General features: G+C 40.9%; 1 protein-coding gene across 1 annotated transcript; it reads left to right on the top strand.

Moving 5' to 3' along the window:
- Positions 1-7,342: 7,342 nt before the first annotated feature.
- On the top strand, positions 7,343-15,629 carry LOC307038297 (uncharacterized protein). Its single transcript, XM_079679686.1, has 7 exons — positions 7,343-7,461; positions 8,187-8,604; positions 9,309-9,480; positions 12,139-12,678; positions 13,290-13,354; positions 13,644-13,687; positions 14,959-15,629. The coding sequence occupies exons 2-7, from the start codon at positions 8,392-8,394 to the stop codon at positions 14,993-14,995; spliced, it is 1,071 nt and encodes a 356-aa protein (XP_079535812.1). The 5' UTR covers positions 7,343-7,461; positions 8,187-8,391; the 3' UTR covers positions 14,996-15,629.
- The last annotated feature ends 4,015 nt before the right edge of the window (positions 15,630-19,644 follow it).

The raw sequence follows: 19,644 nt of genomic DNA on the forward strand, positions 1-19,644 counted from the left end.
TTTGGCTGGGGTTCGGAGGGAATGTCTCCAGACTGGAGCAGTGTAAACCAGTATTCCTCGGAGGGGAACATCCAAAGTAAACAGTTTCATCGAGAAAACAAACAACCTCAATCATATTTGAGCGAGACCGGCAAATATTTAATCCATTCACTGTTTACTAACAAAATCCGCTTCAGTCAGGGCTCCAGACATTCTCCGATCATGGATTCTGCTTTGGTTTATTTTCTAATCCAAGAACCAGGCTTATTTTAAGCAAGTGATAGCCCCATATTGTCTTGTCATTTTCAACATTCAGAATTTATTAGGGTGAAAAGTTTGGCGAGTTTGGGGTGAAAGCAGTTCAGTTTTTGGGACTTGGCTTAGGAACCAAAGAGTCCCCAGTTCAAGTCCCGATCAGACCAAGAACAGAACGTGGATTGGTATCCACAAAATGTCCTAATCTGGTACAAAAGTACATTTGATCTAATAATCTATTATACTCTAATCTGAAGAGATGCCAGTTTGCCCAGTCGCTCCCTGGCATCAAAACATGGCAGCCCCTTTGTGCACGTATGCATTTCAGACCTAATTTGTGTAGGTCCTGTGCATGTGTGTATTTGTACTGTGTTTGAGTGGAAACGGAAATATCTGATAAAAAAATGATGTCTTCTTTTCTTTAATCCTAAATATCTTATTTTTCTGTTTCAACTTTGACCTCAGAAGAAGTTAATATTAATATATTAGTTAAATATGTAAGATAACAGACTTTTTTTTAATAAAGACTGTGTATCATAATATAAATGATACACAGTATTTTCACATTTTATTGAGCAAACTGTTCCCCTTCACTCAGAACTGATGGACAAAAGTATAGGATTGACAGATAATTTACAAAAATTCAACTTAAAGACCTTGAATACGTTTTAAATCAGACTAGAGATTTGATACTTACTGAAATAACAATTAGTTTGTCAAATTATTATTAAGAAATACATTTTTAAAGAACAATCCCTAAATAAAAGGTTACATTCATTGTTGTTGAAAGTGCTATGCTGATCAACACATTTTACCCTAACCCAGGGGTCGGCAACCCGCGGCCCTCGAGCCGCATGCCGCCCTTTAAGCCCTCTGCTCAGGCTCCCTTGAGCTTAGACAAAAGTAAGAAGGAAATAAAATAAAAGTATTTATAGGACTATTTATATTTTGTTGCATGGTTGAAAATGTTTCGTATCTTGTTTTTTGAGGTGATACTGTGACACATAAATAAAAAACAAAACGGTTTTAATTAGGTCAACTAAAATATGCGTCACATCCTGCTACGGTCCCGCGCGAGCGCCTTTTCTTGGAGGCGAATAACCTGACCCCCGGCTCGATGAACGAACTATGGATAAATCAAAGAAAAGTCTCGGAGGAACACAGGATTTAATTCTGCGTGGACAGAGTTCTGTTTTACAGCAAACGATGCTGGTTTACCGGTATGTTTGATATGTAGAGAGAAGTTGTCAACGGTGCTGCTGCAGCCTTTACGTATCGAGGAACAACACGGGAGAGGAAGACAGCTGACAATCTTCAGTCATAATTCAATGGGGTATGTCATTTATTTCAGAAAACACTTTTTGTTATATTCCATGGAATGCTCTTAACGTCCCGATAGCAATGAATATATTAAATGCTTTGACAATAAATACTTACAAAAATGTATCGCTGGAAGCCGTAGCGCTGTAAAAAGCACGACCAATCATTTTAGCCGGCCCGGCTAAAATAACTGGATGGCATACCTGCCTGTCAGCCTTCCATCTGTGCACAAACGTATCTCGTGGCCTCATTGGTCATGCGCGTTCGTGTGTGTTGGAGGAGGGGCTCTGTAAGAAAGTCTGAAGGAAGAGGCATATTTTTTCCCGTTGTGTATTTTCAAATTCTAGCGCACTCGAGCTGGTTTCTCCATTCTTACCTACCCTACCTTTAACTCTTTTTCGGGTGCAGCTATATGTTTTATTTATTTCAAAGTGGGCCCATTTTAATTATATATATTTTTCCCTTCAAATGTGCAGAGGACTCCCCAAGTGCTGTGTTTAATTTATTTTAAAGTAGGCATGTGTATTATTTTTAATTCTCCTTATAGGAGTTCTTTGTTTCTTATTAGAGGTTAACAGTTTTATATAATGTAATAAATAGCCTAATAAATGCAAAAAAACTGTAGTTTTTGTCTGATATAACAATAAATCCAACTTTATAAGCTATCAAGCTATGAAATATGTTTTGCGGCTCCAGACAAAAAACATTTTTGGAAAAAAGAGCAAAATGGCTCTTTTGGTCAAAAAGGTTGCAGACCCCTGCCCTAACCCCTTAGCTATTGTTTAAGAATGTAAAATGTGTTGATCAGCAGAGCACTTTCAACAACAATGAATTCGGAAGAGGAGCATTTTGGATTAGAACTAATAACTTAGCTTTTTCCAACTAAAGATAACAGTTACATCCTGTGCTTTTGTTTCCTCTTTGGTCCTGATTGATCTTAATGAAAGCCAATACTACAAATTCAGACTATAGGTGAATTTATCTTATATGATGATAATAAACCACCAGCCACATTCATTTGTTGTGATTTTCTGAAGTCAAACCTTCTTGGTGTTTGCATTTTGAGCACTGCAGCTGTACTCAGCCGTACAGTTTGGATACATGATGTACTGAAACTTGAACAAGAGCTCCACCCAGTGTACGCACAGCACAATGTCCACTTAATGTTAAATCCCTCTTTGACTTTGTTTTCTGTCCTCTTAAGCCCCACGGACCCGTATCCGGTCCCGAAATCGCGTACTTTGCAGGAAACAACGTCTAAGGAACCTTCATATTTAATAAACTATGAGTGTTTTACTGTATAACCATATAACAGAAAAAAACTCATTTAACTGATCTTTTTCATTTTTTTTTGTTTTTAAACTCAAAATGCAAACAGTGACTCAATGAATTAGCCCGGAGCAAAAAATGATAACCTATTACAGCACCGAAAATCACTAGCACCCTTATTACTTATCCTAGCTACACATCCAACACATCGTTTATGATCGTAAGGAGACACAGAATCTATTGGTACCCACTTCAACACTCAAAGATTACAAATTCGATTACAAAATAGGTTTGTGATGTAAGAGCCTTTATCTGAATTTGATCTTGAAAGTCAATGTAATATTATCAAAACCCCCTAGTGCAACAGGAATAATTTCAGTGTCACTAAAATGACATCCAAACACATATCTTCCCCAGATGTGTGTCACTGTGATCACATCTGTCTGCTGCAGAAGAACAATGACTGTGATGGCCAGACACATCTCACCAACTAATCTGGGGGAAGGAGGGTGCAACAGTCATATTAAAATATGGAAATCTGATTTTGATTTCAGTCTCTCAGTGGAATTGGAATGTGCTCTCAGACCTCCACCAGGTGTGTCTGAGGACCCCTGCAGTACAGTTTGATTGAATGATCACAAACTGCGGCTGCGATGAAATAGTTCAATAAGATTATGGACTACTGAAGCACATCTATATACTTATCATGTTGTATTATGCTATAGAAGGTTTACCGACAAAAGGGCCATGATGAAGGTGGAAAGACGGCTCGCACGTGAGGGAGATCAAGACGTTAGGGAGGACCTCGAGTTCGAGCCCATCCGATCGACGTCTAGCAACACGTACCGAAGCCAAAGAGAGAAGCTACGATCAAGGTCAGGCCTGCCAATCGCAGGCTCTGGCCCCGTCCTTCCTGCCCTGTGCATTATATGCAAGATGAAGGAGAAAATGATCATCAAAGCAGGCAAGCGACAAAGGGATCAACTGTGTAAGACTGAAACATTATCAGCAGGTAAGCAAAAACCTAAAATGCAAACCCCCTCCCCCACCCACACACCACACACACACACACACACACTACTCACATTCTCTGTGGTTGAATAACTGAAAGGTACAATTATGTGTGAGAGATACGTCAACAAACTCATTGAGTTGTCCTTTTTTTCCGTTTAGGCAAATTGCAGAAAGCTGCTGAGAAGAAAGATGACCAAAGCGTTCTTTTACATATAAAAGAAAAAGACTGTGTGGCTCTGGAGGTGCGGTACCACAAAAGCTGTTACAGTCAGTACACCAAGTTTTTGCTGAGACCTGACAAACCAGAGACAGAACAGTAAGTTATTTATCCTTGGATTGCTTTACCAATTTGCACTACCACCAGACTGAAGTCCAGGTGTGTGTCGGCGATGGCTATATATATATATATATATATATATATATATATATACACACACATACTTAACATTATATAATTAAACATCCAATTTCCTTCTGTTATATGTGCACACAATCACAACACTTATTCATTTATCCATTTATTTACTTCTCATTCATGTGTTGTAGGGATGAGCCAATGTTTGATGCCAGTTACAAGCTGTTCTGTGAGAGGATCATCCGCCAGAGGCTGCTTGTCAACAATGAGGTGCTTAGAATGGGCCAGCTGAGGAAGGTTCTTCATTGACATGGTGAAAGCAAACGAAGGTGTTGATGCTTCGAACTACAGGTAACTGCAATGTAATACAAGTCTTATTATGTATCATGTGCAAGGCCAGCTTTAAACAAAATGTGTATGACAGGCCTGTTTGGAGTCTTGCTGTTTGCACAGACATGTGCAACTTCCTCAACAACTTCCTCAACTACTCAACTTCCTCTTGACTGCCTTTTTTTTGGTTTATTTTATTTGACTATATTTACTTATTTGCCTGTCCTTGTTTGTCTACCCTCCCTCTTATTGTAAAGCATCTTTGAGTTGTGAAAAGCGCTATATAAATAACATTTATTATTATTATTATTATTATTATTATTATTATTATTATTATTATTATTATTATTATTATTATTATGTACCAGTTGGCAACATGGAGAACAGCTGATGTGTAGTGTGTAATGTGTAGTGTTGTTTGTGATGGTGTGGGCCTTTATTTGGCTTCTTTGGTGTTAAATGTGCTGTATGGCAGATACCACTCTCTGCTTTTGATGGTACTCCTGTGACTCATAATTGTCACTGTTTTGTTGTGTTACAGACAGGATCTGTTGAAGAAGAGGCTGGCTCAAGATTTCCCTCCGCCAGCGTTTCACATGCCCACCAAGCGCAACGTCTGCGAACTGGTTTTTGCTGAGACTCTGTCAAAGGATGCACTCGTGGACATGCTACCAGATCCATCCGGTACGGAAACAACACAGTCCAGTGAATTGAGCCAGACAGACAGCGACAATGAAACAGGGAGAACAAAGTGCCAAACCACACAGGAGGACACAAGGACACTGTATACAGCAGCGTTGTTTTTGAAAGACTGCTTAGTGACACTCCTGGCATGTCATGCCCATGGCCTCCCACTTCTGAAAATCTAAATGTCACTGAATCTCAAACTGTTGTCCCCATTGGACTATACAATCTGGTCAGCTGGATTATAGGTGCCACTGAGGAGACAACACTGGATCATTATGTCAACATTGATGATGACGTACATTTGAAAGTGTTGTCTGTTTGTCAAGACATTGTGTACCTTGCTTCCAAGGGCCGCAAGCAGACACCCAAGTCCTTGGCTTTAGGTTTAACTGTTCGACATTTAACTGGATCATCACGGATTGTATCACTGCTTAACAGACTGGGACATTGTGCATCATGGGACACAGTTTTGAGTCTAGACACTAGCCTTGCCCAACTGACACTAGTAGAAGGCAGAGACAAAATACCGAAAGGATTCTCAAAGCGGACACCCACAACACTTGTGTGGGATAACATTGACTTTGGTGAGGAGACACTATCGGTTCGTGGAACTACTCACCATACAAATGGAATTATGCTCCAGAGTTTGCCCGTCAAGCCTATGTCCACAGCAATCAGACAGCCACTGAGAAAGGGAGTTACCTCATTCATAGCCCCCCCCCCCCCCCCCCAATGCCTATACAACCTTACCATCAGTCCAAAAGGCAAGGGCCACAGAACTTGTGTCAACCAGTGCAGTCAGCGACATGCAGAATGGACCCACTTTGCTGCACAAGCTGAAATGGCATTTGCTTTTGTGAAGTCCACATGTACGGATAGTTGTACAATCCCAAGCTGGACAGGGTTCCATACACTGCTTCAGGATGAAAACACTCTGCAGAAGTCCGCATTGTATTATCTTCCAGTCATTGAAGTCTCACCAACAGAGATGTCAACAGTCAACACTATCCTGAAGCGAAGTGTCCAGATTACTGACCAGCTAGAACTGGATCATATAGTTTTAGTGTTTGACAAGGCTATAAAGCACAGCAAATACGCTGGAAGGATGTTGAGTTTACAAAGCGTCTAGTGATTAGATTAGGTGAATTCCATACATGCATGTCCTAACTGAGTATTCTAGGCAAAAGGTTTGGAGATGCAGGACTGCAAGATATCCTCATTGAATCTGAAGTTGTTGCCCCAGGATCAATCAATGGGCTACTCAATGGCCATCACTACAATCGCAGCATGAGGGCTCATAAACTTCTATATGAGAGTCTGCAGCGCATCCGGTTTATCACCTTCATGGACTCCTTGCCACCCCAAGAGAGAGCTGCGTGCATGGATGTCATCACTGAGATGGAATGTGCCTTTCCAGACAGATTGATGGATGTTTTGAGTGCAGATCAGAGGTTTGATAATATGTGCTCGAAATATGCAGACTTTGTGCAGAGGAGGAGTACAGAGAATGCAACATTTGCTTTCTGGAGCTCATACATTGACATGATGCAACTACTCCTCCTGTTTGTGAGAGCAACGCGAGAATCAAACTGGCAGCTTCACCTGCCAACCGTCCGGTTAATGATGCCATGGTTTTTTGCCAACCTGATCTCACCAGAATGCGTGACTCCTCCACGACTCCTTAACACCGCATTGCGTGGTGGAGTCACGGAATCTTTTATATTTGCGTGTCGGTACCACGCAAACAACCCCAATGTAAAGTGAATGAGGCTCCTTTGTCGTGGTGCACACACGCATTTCTACAACGTCCTGCAGTGAACTTTTTATTCTATAAAACGTTTTAAAAATCTACTTTATAGCTTGTAGTAACTCACGGGAGACTTCTTTTATTTTATTTGTATTCATAATCATTTTTATTTTTCGTCAGAATGTATTATGGTGCATTATTTACCAATGTTTGTTCTCAAAAAACGGTGCATTTTTATTAGATTAGTTATTTTTTAAGGAAGGCCAGAGCTTCAGCTGTCTCAAATAGATTGTTCCCTTTAGTTTACGTTATTTAAAAGACAATTACATTCATATTTGATCATTAATAGTAATAATAATCTTTTTTTTTATAACAACGATAAACCAGAAGAAGATGCCGTCGTTACCACGGCAACGTTATGTCGCGCTTGACGGCAGTGACGTAGCCACGTGGCGTTGCCCACGATCACGTCACTTTCATTCATTTCATCTCACAACGGACTACAGTAAGTATCTAAAATCAAGGGGAGTTTATTTCTTTAAAACACAAAATGATATTGCTTTTATTTATTCCACTGTAGCACAGTCTCTATAGCGTTTCATTCCTGGATATTATGTTGAGTTTATAGTGTGTTTAGCTTTTACAATAGGCTACGCGCAAGCTAGCGGCCACGTTCAGCTAGCCTCCGGCTTTCCGGTCAAAGTTTGTAGCTGGATAGCATTTATAGTTTATACAGCTAAATGACATTAGCTGTCCCCGGCACAGTTGGATAGTGGAGGTGCCTGCTAGAAAAATATGTTTAAATGCTTGTATTTGCCCATGTGTTGTAAAGACAGCTTTCAACACAGAGTTGTAATAGTGGAATCGGTGATGGAGTGGAACAGAAATGTGGACCTGGAGTTTTTCCAGAGGATTTGACTGGCCAGTGCGGACATTGGGATTGTTACATTGTACAATTAAAATATATAGTAGAAGATATAAGATATATAAATTATACTAAATTATTATTGCATAATAGAGTAATGCACAGATTAATTATTATTGCACTCTCTTCATTTTGTGTATTGTTTGTATATTGTGTCTGTATTGTTTGTATGCCATGTCCCTCATAATATAACAATATGCACAGTATAAATTATACTAAATTATTATTGCATAATAGAGTAATGCACAGATGTTACTGTTATTCTAAATAATCCTAATGATGTTTTTATTTTTCCTGTTTTACAGCTTCTTTACAACTATATATCACCAACACACACATATCCACACACACACATATAAAACCAACGGCACTTTTAAGAGCCACTCTCTCTCTCACTGTCTCTCTTTCTATCTCTCTCTCATTTTCTCTTTCAATCACTCTCTCACCTTCTCTTTTTCAATCACTCTCTCTCACTTTCTCTTTTAATCACTCACTCTCTCACTCCTACAAATGGCTGGAGGGTCCCAAAAAAAGACCTGCCCAAGCTGTAGGCAAAGTATTTACTGTGGTAATAAAATCTGCCCAGTATGTAACCATACACAGCCCAAAGATGTGAGACTGAAAAAGAAAATAGAACAATTCCAAAGCCAGCAGCAGCAGTGGTTGTCATCAATGACAAAAAACCGAATCAAGTCCCAAGTTATTGATGACGCCGCCCTTCTGGTATGTAGTTTACAGAATTATCTCATTCACCAAAAGTGTGAAAAGTAGTTTTATTACTTTGTCAGAGGATTATAAATTAACTGGTATTGCTTCACATCCACAGTATTAATTGTATCATTAAAGGTAGGGTATGTAAGTTTGAGAAACCAGCTCGAGTGCGCTAGGATTTGAAAATACACAGCCGTAAACAATCTGCCACATGGAAGGCTGACAGGCACGTAGTCCGTCCAGTTATACAGCCGAGCCGGCTAAAATAATTGGTCGTGCTCTTTACAGTACTACGGCTTCCACAGATGAATTTTTTTTATGGATTTTTTGTCAAAACACTTCAGATATATCTATAGCTATCGGGGTGTTAAGAGCATTCCATGGAATATAACAAAAAGTGTATCTCGAGCCGGTTTCTCAAACTTACATACCCTACCTTTAATGAGAATATAATTCATGATTAATGATTTTCAAACAGAATTAGCTATTATGTGTAGGAAGTTTAGAAAATGTCTCATAAGTTAAAAATCCCAAATGTATTCAACAAAACATTATGAACAAATCATTGTTTTTATTATGATGCCAGGATATTAGTGTAGATGATTTATTTTGATGCTACTTCAGGGCAAGCTTGCAGATAAATTCAACAAATGTAAACAACAGTTTTGTGTATTTATCTAATTGATCTCTCTACCTCTCAACAATTACTTTCCCAGCTAGAGAAGTTGCATGCCCTTGGCTTGAAACCCTTGCTGCTGTTGGCGTATCCCCCTAGCAAGAGGATGGCATCTAAAACCAAGGTGTTGATGCCCACGCATGCCCAGCTGACCACATACGCCAAGACATGCCTCGAAAATGTGGAGGTCATCTACAATCTGATGGTTGCAGGTGAGATTGCATTTATTTAATAACCATCTGCACGAGTCACTCATAAATATATTGACTATCTGTTATACAATGTGTGGTGTTGCTTTGTCCTGTTTATTTCAAAGCAACAAAGAGAGTCATTTTAAAGAGCTGGGGTCTCATTTATAACTGTTATGTATGCACAAAACAAGGCTTGAAAGAGGTGTATGCCACTTCCCATGCAAAAGTTGTAATCTATATATTTTTTTTAACTGACAGAAGATTATGGTGACAGGGGAAATTGTCTATGCAGATGGTGAGGTGGTGAATTGAAGCCAGATTGTATAAATACATGTTATAAGCAATAAGCATCATTATACATATAACCTCTCACATATTTAATTTCAGTTAATATCACACGTTTCTTACAGTTTAGGTAGATTAGGGTTGCCTTTTTTTGCATGTTTTGCACATTGGCCTAATTTTATATTTTATAATGTTTGTGTATTCCATGTTCCTGTTTTCAAACATTCAATATTCAAAGGTGTTATTGTCATATGCACAGCTACAGCGTAGTTGTTGCCAATGACAATCTTAACTCCCAGGCTCCTCCAACAATGCAGCATACAAACAGTACAAGAAGAAATAAAATAGTGCAAGAAGAAACTAGTCCAACAACGTAGGTACAAAACTAACATGCAGGAATAAGTCAAATATATACTTATAAAATAGAATAAGATGAAACAGAAAGTAAAATGAAATACTAATATGGGGAGTAGGGATGTGCATCTCCATCACTGACGGCCCGTCTACACTACAGGCATGAAAAAATCTTGGAGCTGGGCGTGTCTGAAGCTTGGCGATTTTTTGCGAGCAACCAATCACATGAATCTCCCGCCCCCGACATACAAAGCAATAGCAATGTTAAAACGAAGTAAACTGGATATAAACTCTCCAAACAGGCGAAAAAACGATCAGTTTCACCCACTGGCTCTGCCACCTCCCTCCATGCCTGGTTCCTCCGGTTTGTATCCCGGTAAATAGTTCCGGTCGTAAAGAACCGGGTGATTTGCTACCGTAATATCTCGTTTGGAATATGAGGAAATGAACTGTGGTCTGGCTCTCCCAGCTTGCACGCGGTTTGATTGGCTGCGCTTGCACTGGCGGGATTTGCATAAACGGGATTTCATTGGCTGATGCCAAGCATCGAGCCTCAAAAGTTGAACATTGTTCATTGTTCAACTACTGAACATTGTTCAACTTTTGATGCCGATAGATGCTCGTGATGCTTGCAAAGCCATGCCATGCTCCCCACAATGCAGTTCGGCGAAGATTAAAAATCTTCTACGTCACCCCATTCAAGTGAATGGGCGAAGCGTTGAAAGCATTTTTTGATGCCTGTAGTGTAGACGTACCGTGAGGCCGATGCGATGCGCATCTCGATACGTTGCCAACGATACGATACATTAACGATACATTTGAAACACCAGGCGATACGATACGATTCACCCCTGTTGCGATACAGTTCGATACGATTTGATTCAACATTATGCGATACGGGGCGATACGATGCGATTCTACACGATGCAAAATAATGATACTTCAATATGGTACGACAGAGGATTTTTGTTTTATTCCTCATAATACATTAACAAAAAAGTGCTTTACATATTTGGTTCTCTCTACTAGCACTGCACATCCCATCATGCTGTTTATTTTTTACCTTTTTGACCTTAAAAAACTCTCCAGAGTACAATTGTATAACACCTCACAGTTAAACAATTTAAGGATGCATTGCCCATGATTAACAATGTGCAGATAACAGCTACCATAGTGCAATGCCCATACAGCTGCCAGCCTGATGTGCTTTACACTCATAGGCCAACTCACCAGTGAGCAGAAAGCAGTGGTTTCTATAGGAACAATAAAGAATACAAATAACCTTTCACAAACAGCTCTATCCTAACTGCTTACAGTAAGGAAGACATTTAAATTATTATTGGCCGTCACAGGCTGCTGTAAACTAAACACCACTCTCTCTGACAGAACACCTCACTGAGTGATTTAACTCATGTCTAACTTTCAGGTTTCTCTTTTCAGCCGCAGCCATGTCGCCTCTTTATGTGCGTCGCTAAATTCCTCGTACTACTAAAGCGGCACGGCATCGTTTACAATTTGCGAGCGATTTTTCAAGTTGACCATCTTTCTTGAAAAATCCGAAGTGTTGCCAAACGTTTGATTTGTAGGTATTTTTTGGTACGCTGTGTTTCTCTTTCTCTTCAGCTTCCATGTGTGTTGATAACTGAGACTCTCGGCCTCCATAGTGCGAAGCAAAAATCAAAGATCGTCTCTGCAGAGTGCTGACAGGATGAGGGGATATTATATGAATGAATCGTTTTTTTACCGATGCAAAGACACTACAATCGATGCATCGCGAGTTCAACCCAAACTGTAGCCGATGTGCACTCTTTCAACCGGTGCACTCGCATCTTGAACGTTTATGCCGGTGCACCGATGCGAATCGGTGAATCTTAACATCCCTAATGGGGAGGCATGAATGAAATGGTTGTATAAACAGATGTGGATATGTATAAATATATATGAACAGATAACTAACCAATGCAACATTTTGGTATTATACATAATAAATAAATAAATATGTTGGCTTTTAAACAGATTTGTACTGCAAACCCTTTGTAGGTTGGACAACACTCAACCCAGATCAAGAAGAGACCCCTGACACACCAACACCACCCCAAGACCCACCCAACCCAACCGATAGCTATATCTTACATTTGGTGCCATGTGATCAGCAACCAGGGGAAACAGCAGACCCACCACCACACCAGGCTCCCATCACCCACCCACCACCACACCAGGCTCCCATCACCCACCCACCACCACACCAGGCTCCCATCACCCACCCACCATCACACCAGGCTCCCATCACCCACCCACCACCACACCAGGCTCCCATCACCCACCCACCATCACACCAGGCTCCCATCAACCACCCACCACCACACCAGGCTCCCATCACCCACCCACCATCACACCAGGCTCCCATCACTCACCCACCATCACACCAGGCGCCCATTACCCACCCACCATCACACCAGGCTCCCATCACCCACCCACCACCACACCAGGCTCCCATCACCCACCCACCACCACACCAGGAACCATCACACCAAATCCCACCAAAGCGGCAGCAACGTAAAAGAACCATCAAAATGAAAGGTATGTTTAGCTTGTATTCTACTCATTTAGATGCCACATAAGTATCAGTAAGTTAATGTTGCGATTTTTGTAGACGTTTCAAACATTGATTTATTAAAGGCCGGACTCATATTTGCCTTCAAATGTTATGCATGGATGCTATATTAATGTTTAGCACGCATGCACATTTTGGAGTTAAAACAAAGACACAACAGAGTAACCTGTATGTATGTTGTCTGATAAGCTGAAGTCACATTCATTAAAACCTTTCTATACTTTATAATTGAATGGAAAGCTTGCACATCCTTGCTTAATGTAATATAGTGCTACAGAGCCCAAGTCCCAGTGTAATGAATATAAGACTAAAACATATCCACTCAGTAGCAAGCAATGTAAGATGTAATCAGTCCATTAGCAGACACAGCAACATCCCGAAGGAATGGCAGAGAAGCTAAGATTTTTAATAAAACCATGTGTAGACTCTGAAACTTCTGTGATTTCTCAGTAGGAAACACTAAATGTGCTTATGTCACACAGTGGAAATGTTTGTGCATTCTGAGTTGAGCCCTATACAAAACGTACTTTACCTGTTCTGCACATTTGTGCAAATAATGTATTCCATACAATTACAGATTGCTCTCACAACCAGCTCGATGTGTTCCCTGTCCGCGAAATACTAAGGACAAGGAACCGAAAGGTAGGATAATGATTACCTGGATGACAGTGTTTGCTGTTGGATAACTTTTCTGAATGTGTATAGCAATGACTTTATCTTACCTTGAAGGAATGCTGTTGTCCAATTCACAATATTAAGCTATTTGTGTGAACATCCTGTAAATCCCTCTAGTCTGTCAGATGTCTTTTTTCATGACTATTTTTTTAAATATATGCAAACTATTTGAACAATACATATATTATAAGTACTTGTGAAAGTACAACGTCCAAATAACATATAGATGTGCAATGTCTTTGTCTGCCTGCCACAGAGGGGGACGGAGCACCTTTACCAGTGGGAGCCCTGCACCATTTGGTATGTTAATTTGCTTTTGTACAATTACATCTATGTGTGCTGTTAACATGTGTGGTAATTGTTGGCACGCCATTATCTTAGGTGGCATTTGTTAAAGAAAAATGAAAAAAGTTCTGCTGTCTGTAGCACCAGCTATACACAAGTTCATTAATCTACAGATAGTGCAAATTAACAACAGTGACAATCAAGTGGTGAAACCGTAAACTACAACAAAGGGTAATATATCAGTACACTATTATTGGGCAGATCAAATTGTAACGTAACAAACGCATCATGATATCATTTCTCCAAGGGGATCTATAGACTGTTTGTTATCTATCAAATGCTATTTGATCCCTTATCTTGGAATACAATGTGCCTGTTGGAGTAGTTATTATTCACTTGAAATGTTCTGCTGTAAGGCTCTAGGGATGCAATGATTTTACATTTTGATGTTATGATAATAGTCACCTTTGTCAGGGTTTTACAATTATTACACTAAGGAAGGATGAATGTGTTCTTATAATTCGAGGTTTTATAGGATCTTTCCACAACATTTTGGCATTTTCAGCTGCTGTGCCTATTTACCTTTATTAACCCGATTAACCAGTTTTCCATATTTGTCAATGAGCAACAGTTGCTGTAAGGAACCTTAACGTGCCATAATGTAGTTGTTTAGAGAGTGAGAACAAAAACAATCAGTGTAGCTGAACTGTTAAAAGTGACATTGGTTAAAGGTGGGGTATGTACGTTTGAGAAACCGGCTTGAGATACACTTTTTGTTATATTCCATGGAATGCTTTTAACATCCCGATAGCAATGAATATCTGAAGTTCTTTGACAAAAAATCCATACAAAAATATCATCTGTGGAAGCCGTAGCGCTGTAAAAAGCACGACCAATCATCTGAGCCGGCCCGGCTAAAATAACTGGATGGCCTACCTGCCTGTCAGCCTTCCATCTGTGCACAAACTTATCTCGTGCCCTCATTGGTCATGTGCGCGTTCGTGTGTGTTGGAGGAGGGGATCTGTAAGGAAGTGGCAGATTTTGTCCTGCTGTGTGTTTTCAAATCCTAGCGCACTCGAGCCGGTTTCTCAAACTTACATACCCTACCTTTTAATCGCTGCATCCATACACTGGAATACCAAATACTTCATACAACACTGCACTTGTCTTCAAACGTTTATAAAACAGTATAAACATTTTAAAGTAGCCTAATGAAAATCGATTGAATGTGTATTACTGCTCACTAATTCTTCTTCACCCTCCCTTTATTTTATTTTTTTCTCAGTGGTATGTCCTGGCCTCCATCCTGGCAAGCAGCCTGATTCCCACCCCATGCAAATCCCAATGCAATGCAAATAAAAATGATTTGGTGTTTGTATGTAATTAAAGTAATACAGTTTAACAACTGCAACAGACTTACATTTTCTTTTACTTGAAGGATCCCTGTATGCATTGTTTTATGGCCGCTGGCAATTAATTTCACAGGGAATTGCATATTGATGTAAAATGAAGCTCAGCGCAAGTTCTTTCAGGAAGACTGGGTATATATATATATATATATATATACATTCACTCCGCAGCTGCATATAATCAGCTCATCACAGTCGTTCTCTTTAACATATTACATTTCACCTCATTCTCCAGCAGCCAATCACCATGCTACAGCCAAACTTTAAAATGGCAGTTAGCTGTTATTTCAGGTGTTCATGCTGCCGCCCGCCTCCTCCCCATCCACCTTTCATCACATCCAGTGCCAGGAGAGCTAATCCAAAGACCTCATCACACCTCCTCTTCATCCCATCTCCTCATCAAATCCAGATCTTCAGCATCATCACCAGTGTCTAGACCCCGGGGGGTTCCCTATATGCTCACGGCTCCATTTCCCCCTTTAGATATACCATTTCAGGATCGGGGTCTAATCGCCAAAGACTTAACATTTATCGTACGGAATGTGTCAATAAATGTTCTTTAAACAAAATGAAGTCTCTCCTGATTGAAATACACAGAAGCAGCCCACAAGGGGTCCTTGAGATGATAGTACATTATTGAAAACATTAATAACAGAATGCTTAATGCACAAAACATCAAGAAATAAGTAGCCAATGCTTCAATCCTTTGAGAATACACTGTTTGTAGTCTATTTTAATTTAATAATAGATTACATTTATAAAGCGCTTTTCCTGGTGCTCAAAGCACTTATAAGCAAGTAAAACTAAATAACAACAAAAGTAGAAAGTGCTAAGCTAGGTGGAAAAAAGGCAAGGGTTTAGTTGATTAAGAGTTGAAGGCAAGAGTGAAAAGGTGAGTTTTGAGGGAATGTGTGTAATCGGATCTCTGGGAGTCCGGCTGTTTCCGCACGGACATTTTAGTTAGCCGGACTCCCTGTTTCCTGTGAAATCCGGAAAAGTTTTTTAAAAATAAAAGAATACTTTATTCCGAGTTTGCTTGCTTTTCTCTTTGGAGGTCATGACATAACGGCAATATAATACACGGTTCGGCTGCATTAAATATTACACATCTGCCGTAGTTCTGTATTTATAGAGTCCTGATGAGAAGGCTTCTGGACAAACAGAAAGAACTGCCCCCAAAACTGAAAACGTGACGTGAATCATAAATATGTCAGCAATTAAACAACATCTTAGATTTCTTTTCACACAATACGTCTCCTTTCAGTATCAACACTAATTCGGCTGACTTTTATATTTGATCCAATTGGTAGATAGGCGATATTTACACCATAACGGTGCACAGCTGATAGAAAACAAGCCTAGTGGTTGAAGCACGTTATTGAATTTTAATATTTTTATTATTAGATATTAATAGGAGAGACAGACAGACAAACTAATAAGTGAGAATGTGTTGGTTTGTTCCAATCAGAGGCACATTTAGCAAATATGGCAGTAGCCATCGATCATCATAAGATAAGATATACTTTATTGATCCCAAGTTGGAAATTTTTTCGTTACAGCAGCATGTGTAACAGTTGGAAATATGCAGTGGTGTTTATTTGTAAATAATTTAGTATAATCACACAAATTCTGTGTTTTATATTTAATAATTCTGTGTAATTCTGTGTCGCTGCGATGCAGCGGGTGTGGGAGAAGTTCGGAGAAGACATGGAAAAAGACTTTCGGGCGGCACCAAAGTTGTTATGGAAAACTGTCCGACACCTCAGGAGAGGGAAGCAGGGAACCATCCAAGCTGTGTACAGTAAGGATGGGACGTTGTTGACCTCAACTGATGGAGTGTTAGGGCGGTGGAAGGAGCACTTTGAGGAATTCCTGAACCCGACAACTCCGCCCTCTATGTTAGAGGCAGAGCTTGAGTATGACGGGGGATCGTCACCAATCTCCCGGGGGGAGGTCACTGAGGTCGTCAAACAACTTCACAGTGGCAAAGCCCCGGGGGTGGATGAGATCCGCCCAGAAATGCTGAAGGCTCTGGGTGTTGAGGGACTGTCATGGTTGACACGTCTCATCAACGTTGCGTGGAAGTCGGAAACAGTACCGAAGGAGTGGCAGACCGGGGTGGTGGTTCCCCTTTTTAAAAAGGGGGATCAGAGGGTGTGTGCCAATTACAGAGGCATCACACTACTCAGCCTCCCCGGGAAAGTTTACTCTAAGATACTCGAAAGGAGGGTCAGGCCGATTGTCGAACCTCAGATTGAGGAGGAACAATGCGGATTCCGTCCTGGTCGTGGAACGACGGATCAGCTTTTTACTCTCGCAAGGATCCTGGAGGGGGCCTGGGAGTACGCTTATCCAGTCTACATGTGTTTTGTAGACTTGGAGAAGGCGTATGACCGGGTTCCCAGGGAGTCACTGTGGGAGGTGCTGCGGGAGTATGGGGTGAGGGGGTCTCTACTCAGGGCCATCCAATCTCTGTACTCCCAAAGCGAGAGCTGTGTCCGGGTCCTCGGCAGTAAGTCGGACCCATTTCAGGTGAGGGTTGGCCTCCGCCAGGGCTGCGCTTTGTCACCAATCCTGTTTGTAATATACATGGATCGGATTTCGAGGCGTAGTCGTGGGGTAGGGGGTCTGCAGTTCGGTGGACTAAGGATTGCACCACTGCTTTTTGCAGATGATGTGGTTCTGATGGCTTCATCGGTCTGCGACCTTCAGCACTCACTGGATCGGTTCGCAACCGAGTGTGAAGCGGCTGGGATGAGGATCAGCACCTCCAAATCTGAGGCCATGGTTCTCAGCAGGAAACCGATGGACTGTCCACTCCAAGTAGGGAATGAGTCCTTACCCCAAGTGAAGGAGTTCAAGTATCTCGGGGTCTTGTTCTCGAGTGAGGGAACAATGGAGCGTGAGATGGGTCGGAGAATCGGAGCACCGGGAGCGGTACTGCAGTCTCTTTACCGCACCGTTGTGACGAAAAGGGAGCTGAGCCAGAAGGCAAAGCTCTCTGTCTACCGCGCCATTTTCGTTCCTACCCCCACCTATGGTCATGAAGGATGGGTCATGACCGAAAGAACGAGATCGCGGGTACAAGCGGCCGAGATGGGTTTTCTCCGCAGGGTGGCTGGTGTCTCCCTTAGGGATAAGGTGAGAAGTTCGGTCATCCGGGAGGGACTCGGAGTTGAACCGCTCCTCCTTCGCGTCGAAAGGAGCCAGTTGAGGTGGTTCGGGCACCTAGTTAGGATGCCACCTGGGCGCCTCCCTAGGGAGGTGTTCCAGGCACGTCCAGCTGGGAAAAGACCAAGGGGTAGACCTAGAACCAGATGGAGGGATTATATCTCTTCGCTGGCCTGGGAGCGCCTTGGGATCCCCCAGTCAGAGCTGGTTGATGTGGCCAGGGAAAATAAAGTTTGGGGCTCTCTGCTGGAACTGTTACCTCCGCGACCCGACCACGGATAAGCGGGAGAAGATGGATGGAATTCTGTGTTCTTTATTTATTGAATGTTCAATACCTGACAGTACAATACATATGTATAATATCAGTTAAAATAAGTGCTTAAACATAGCCTACAGTAGTTAACATTGCAGGAAAGCAATATATCAATACTTTGTCAGGCTTAGATATTAATAGGAGACACAGACAGACAAACTAATGGTCTAAAGGCCTCTTTTGAATAAGAAAAAAGCTATCTGCTATACTACTATCATATATCAAAAGAATCAAAGGAACAGTTCAGCGCCCCACAACTTCATTGCAAACAGTTACAACCTTGACTTTACATCAGAAAGAACAAACATTAAAGAAGTGACTAACTGCATCAATTAGGGTTAAACGTGTACTCAGCTAAAACATATACATCGCTGCAGTTATTATCCAGTGGAAAGCCCTTACCTACTGGCCTAGTTGAATGAAAGTGGTTACTTTTTTTACTTTTTTGTGGCAGACAAAGCTATGATAGTAGGAACCTGCGACCCAAGTTTTTCATCTCCGACCTTTTTCATCTCTGACCTTGTTAAACATTGAACATTCAATAAATGAGGAACAGAGAATTATTAAATATAAAACACAGAATTTGTGTGATTATACTAAATTATTTACAAATAAACACCACTGCATATTTACAACTGTTACACATGCTGGTGTAACGAAACATTTTTCCAACTTGGGATCAATAAAGTATATCTTATCTTAAGATGATCGATGGCTACTGCCATATTTGCTAAATGTGCCTGTGAACCTTGACAAGTGCATGTTTCAGGCTTATCAATTAACAACAGGAGGGGTCACAGACATAAGACCAGCTGTTAAATAAAGCTCTTCTGAACTTAGCTGTCATGTGGGTATATATTAATGAAGCCCATTATGGACACAAGCAATTTTCACCCATGTATTAATTATATGTTTTAAATTTGAGTGTTTCCTATCCCCTAAACCTCCAGGGATGTACACAGTTTAATACTGGCAACTTCTAATTATGGGAAATACGAAAACGTCTTATAAAACTACAATTCCCAGTAGAGACGTGCCATAGAACATGTTGCAAAACACACAATAGCCAGCATGTGTA

This window comes from Notothenia rossii (assembly GCF_949606895.1).
Source record: "Notothenia rossii genome assembly, chromosome: 4".
Lineage (NCBI taxonomy): Eukaryota > Metazoa > Chordata > Actinopteri > Perciformes > Nototheniidae > Notothenia > Notothenia rossii.

Excerpts from the sequence above, each read along its gene's own strand:
- LOC307038297 (XM_079679686.1), top strand. The coding sequence starts at position 8,392 with ATGGCTGGAGGGTCCCAAAAAAAGACCTGCCCAAGCTGTAGGCAAAGT. Across the intron at positions 8,605-9,308 it reads TTGATGACGCCGCCCTTCTG|CTAGAGAAGTTGCATGCCCT; the intron begins GTATGTAGTTTA and ends TTACTTTCCCAG. Across the intron at positions 13,688-14,958 it reads TGGGAGCCCTGCACCATTTG|TGGTATGTCCTGGCCTCCAT; the intron begins GTATGTTAATTT and ends TTTTTTTCTCAG.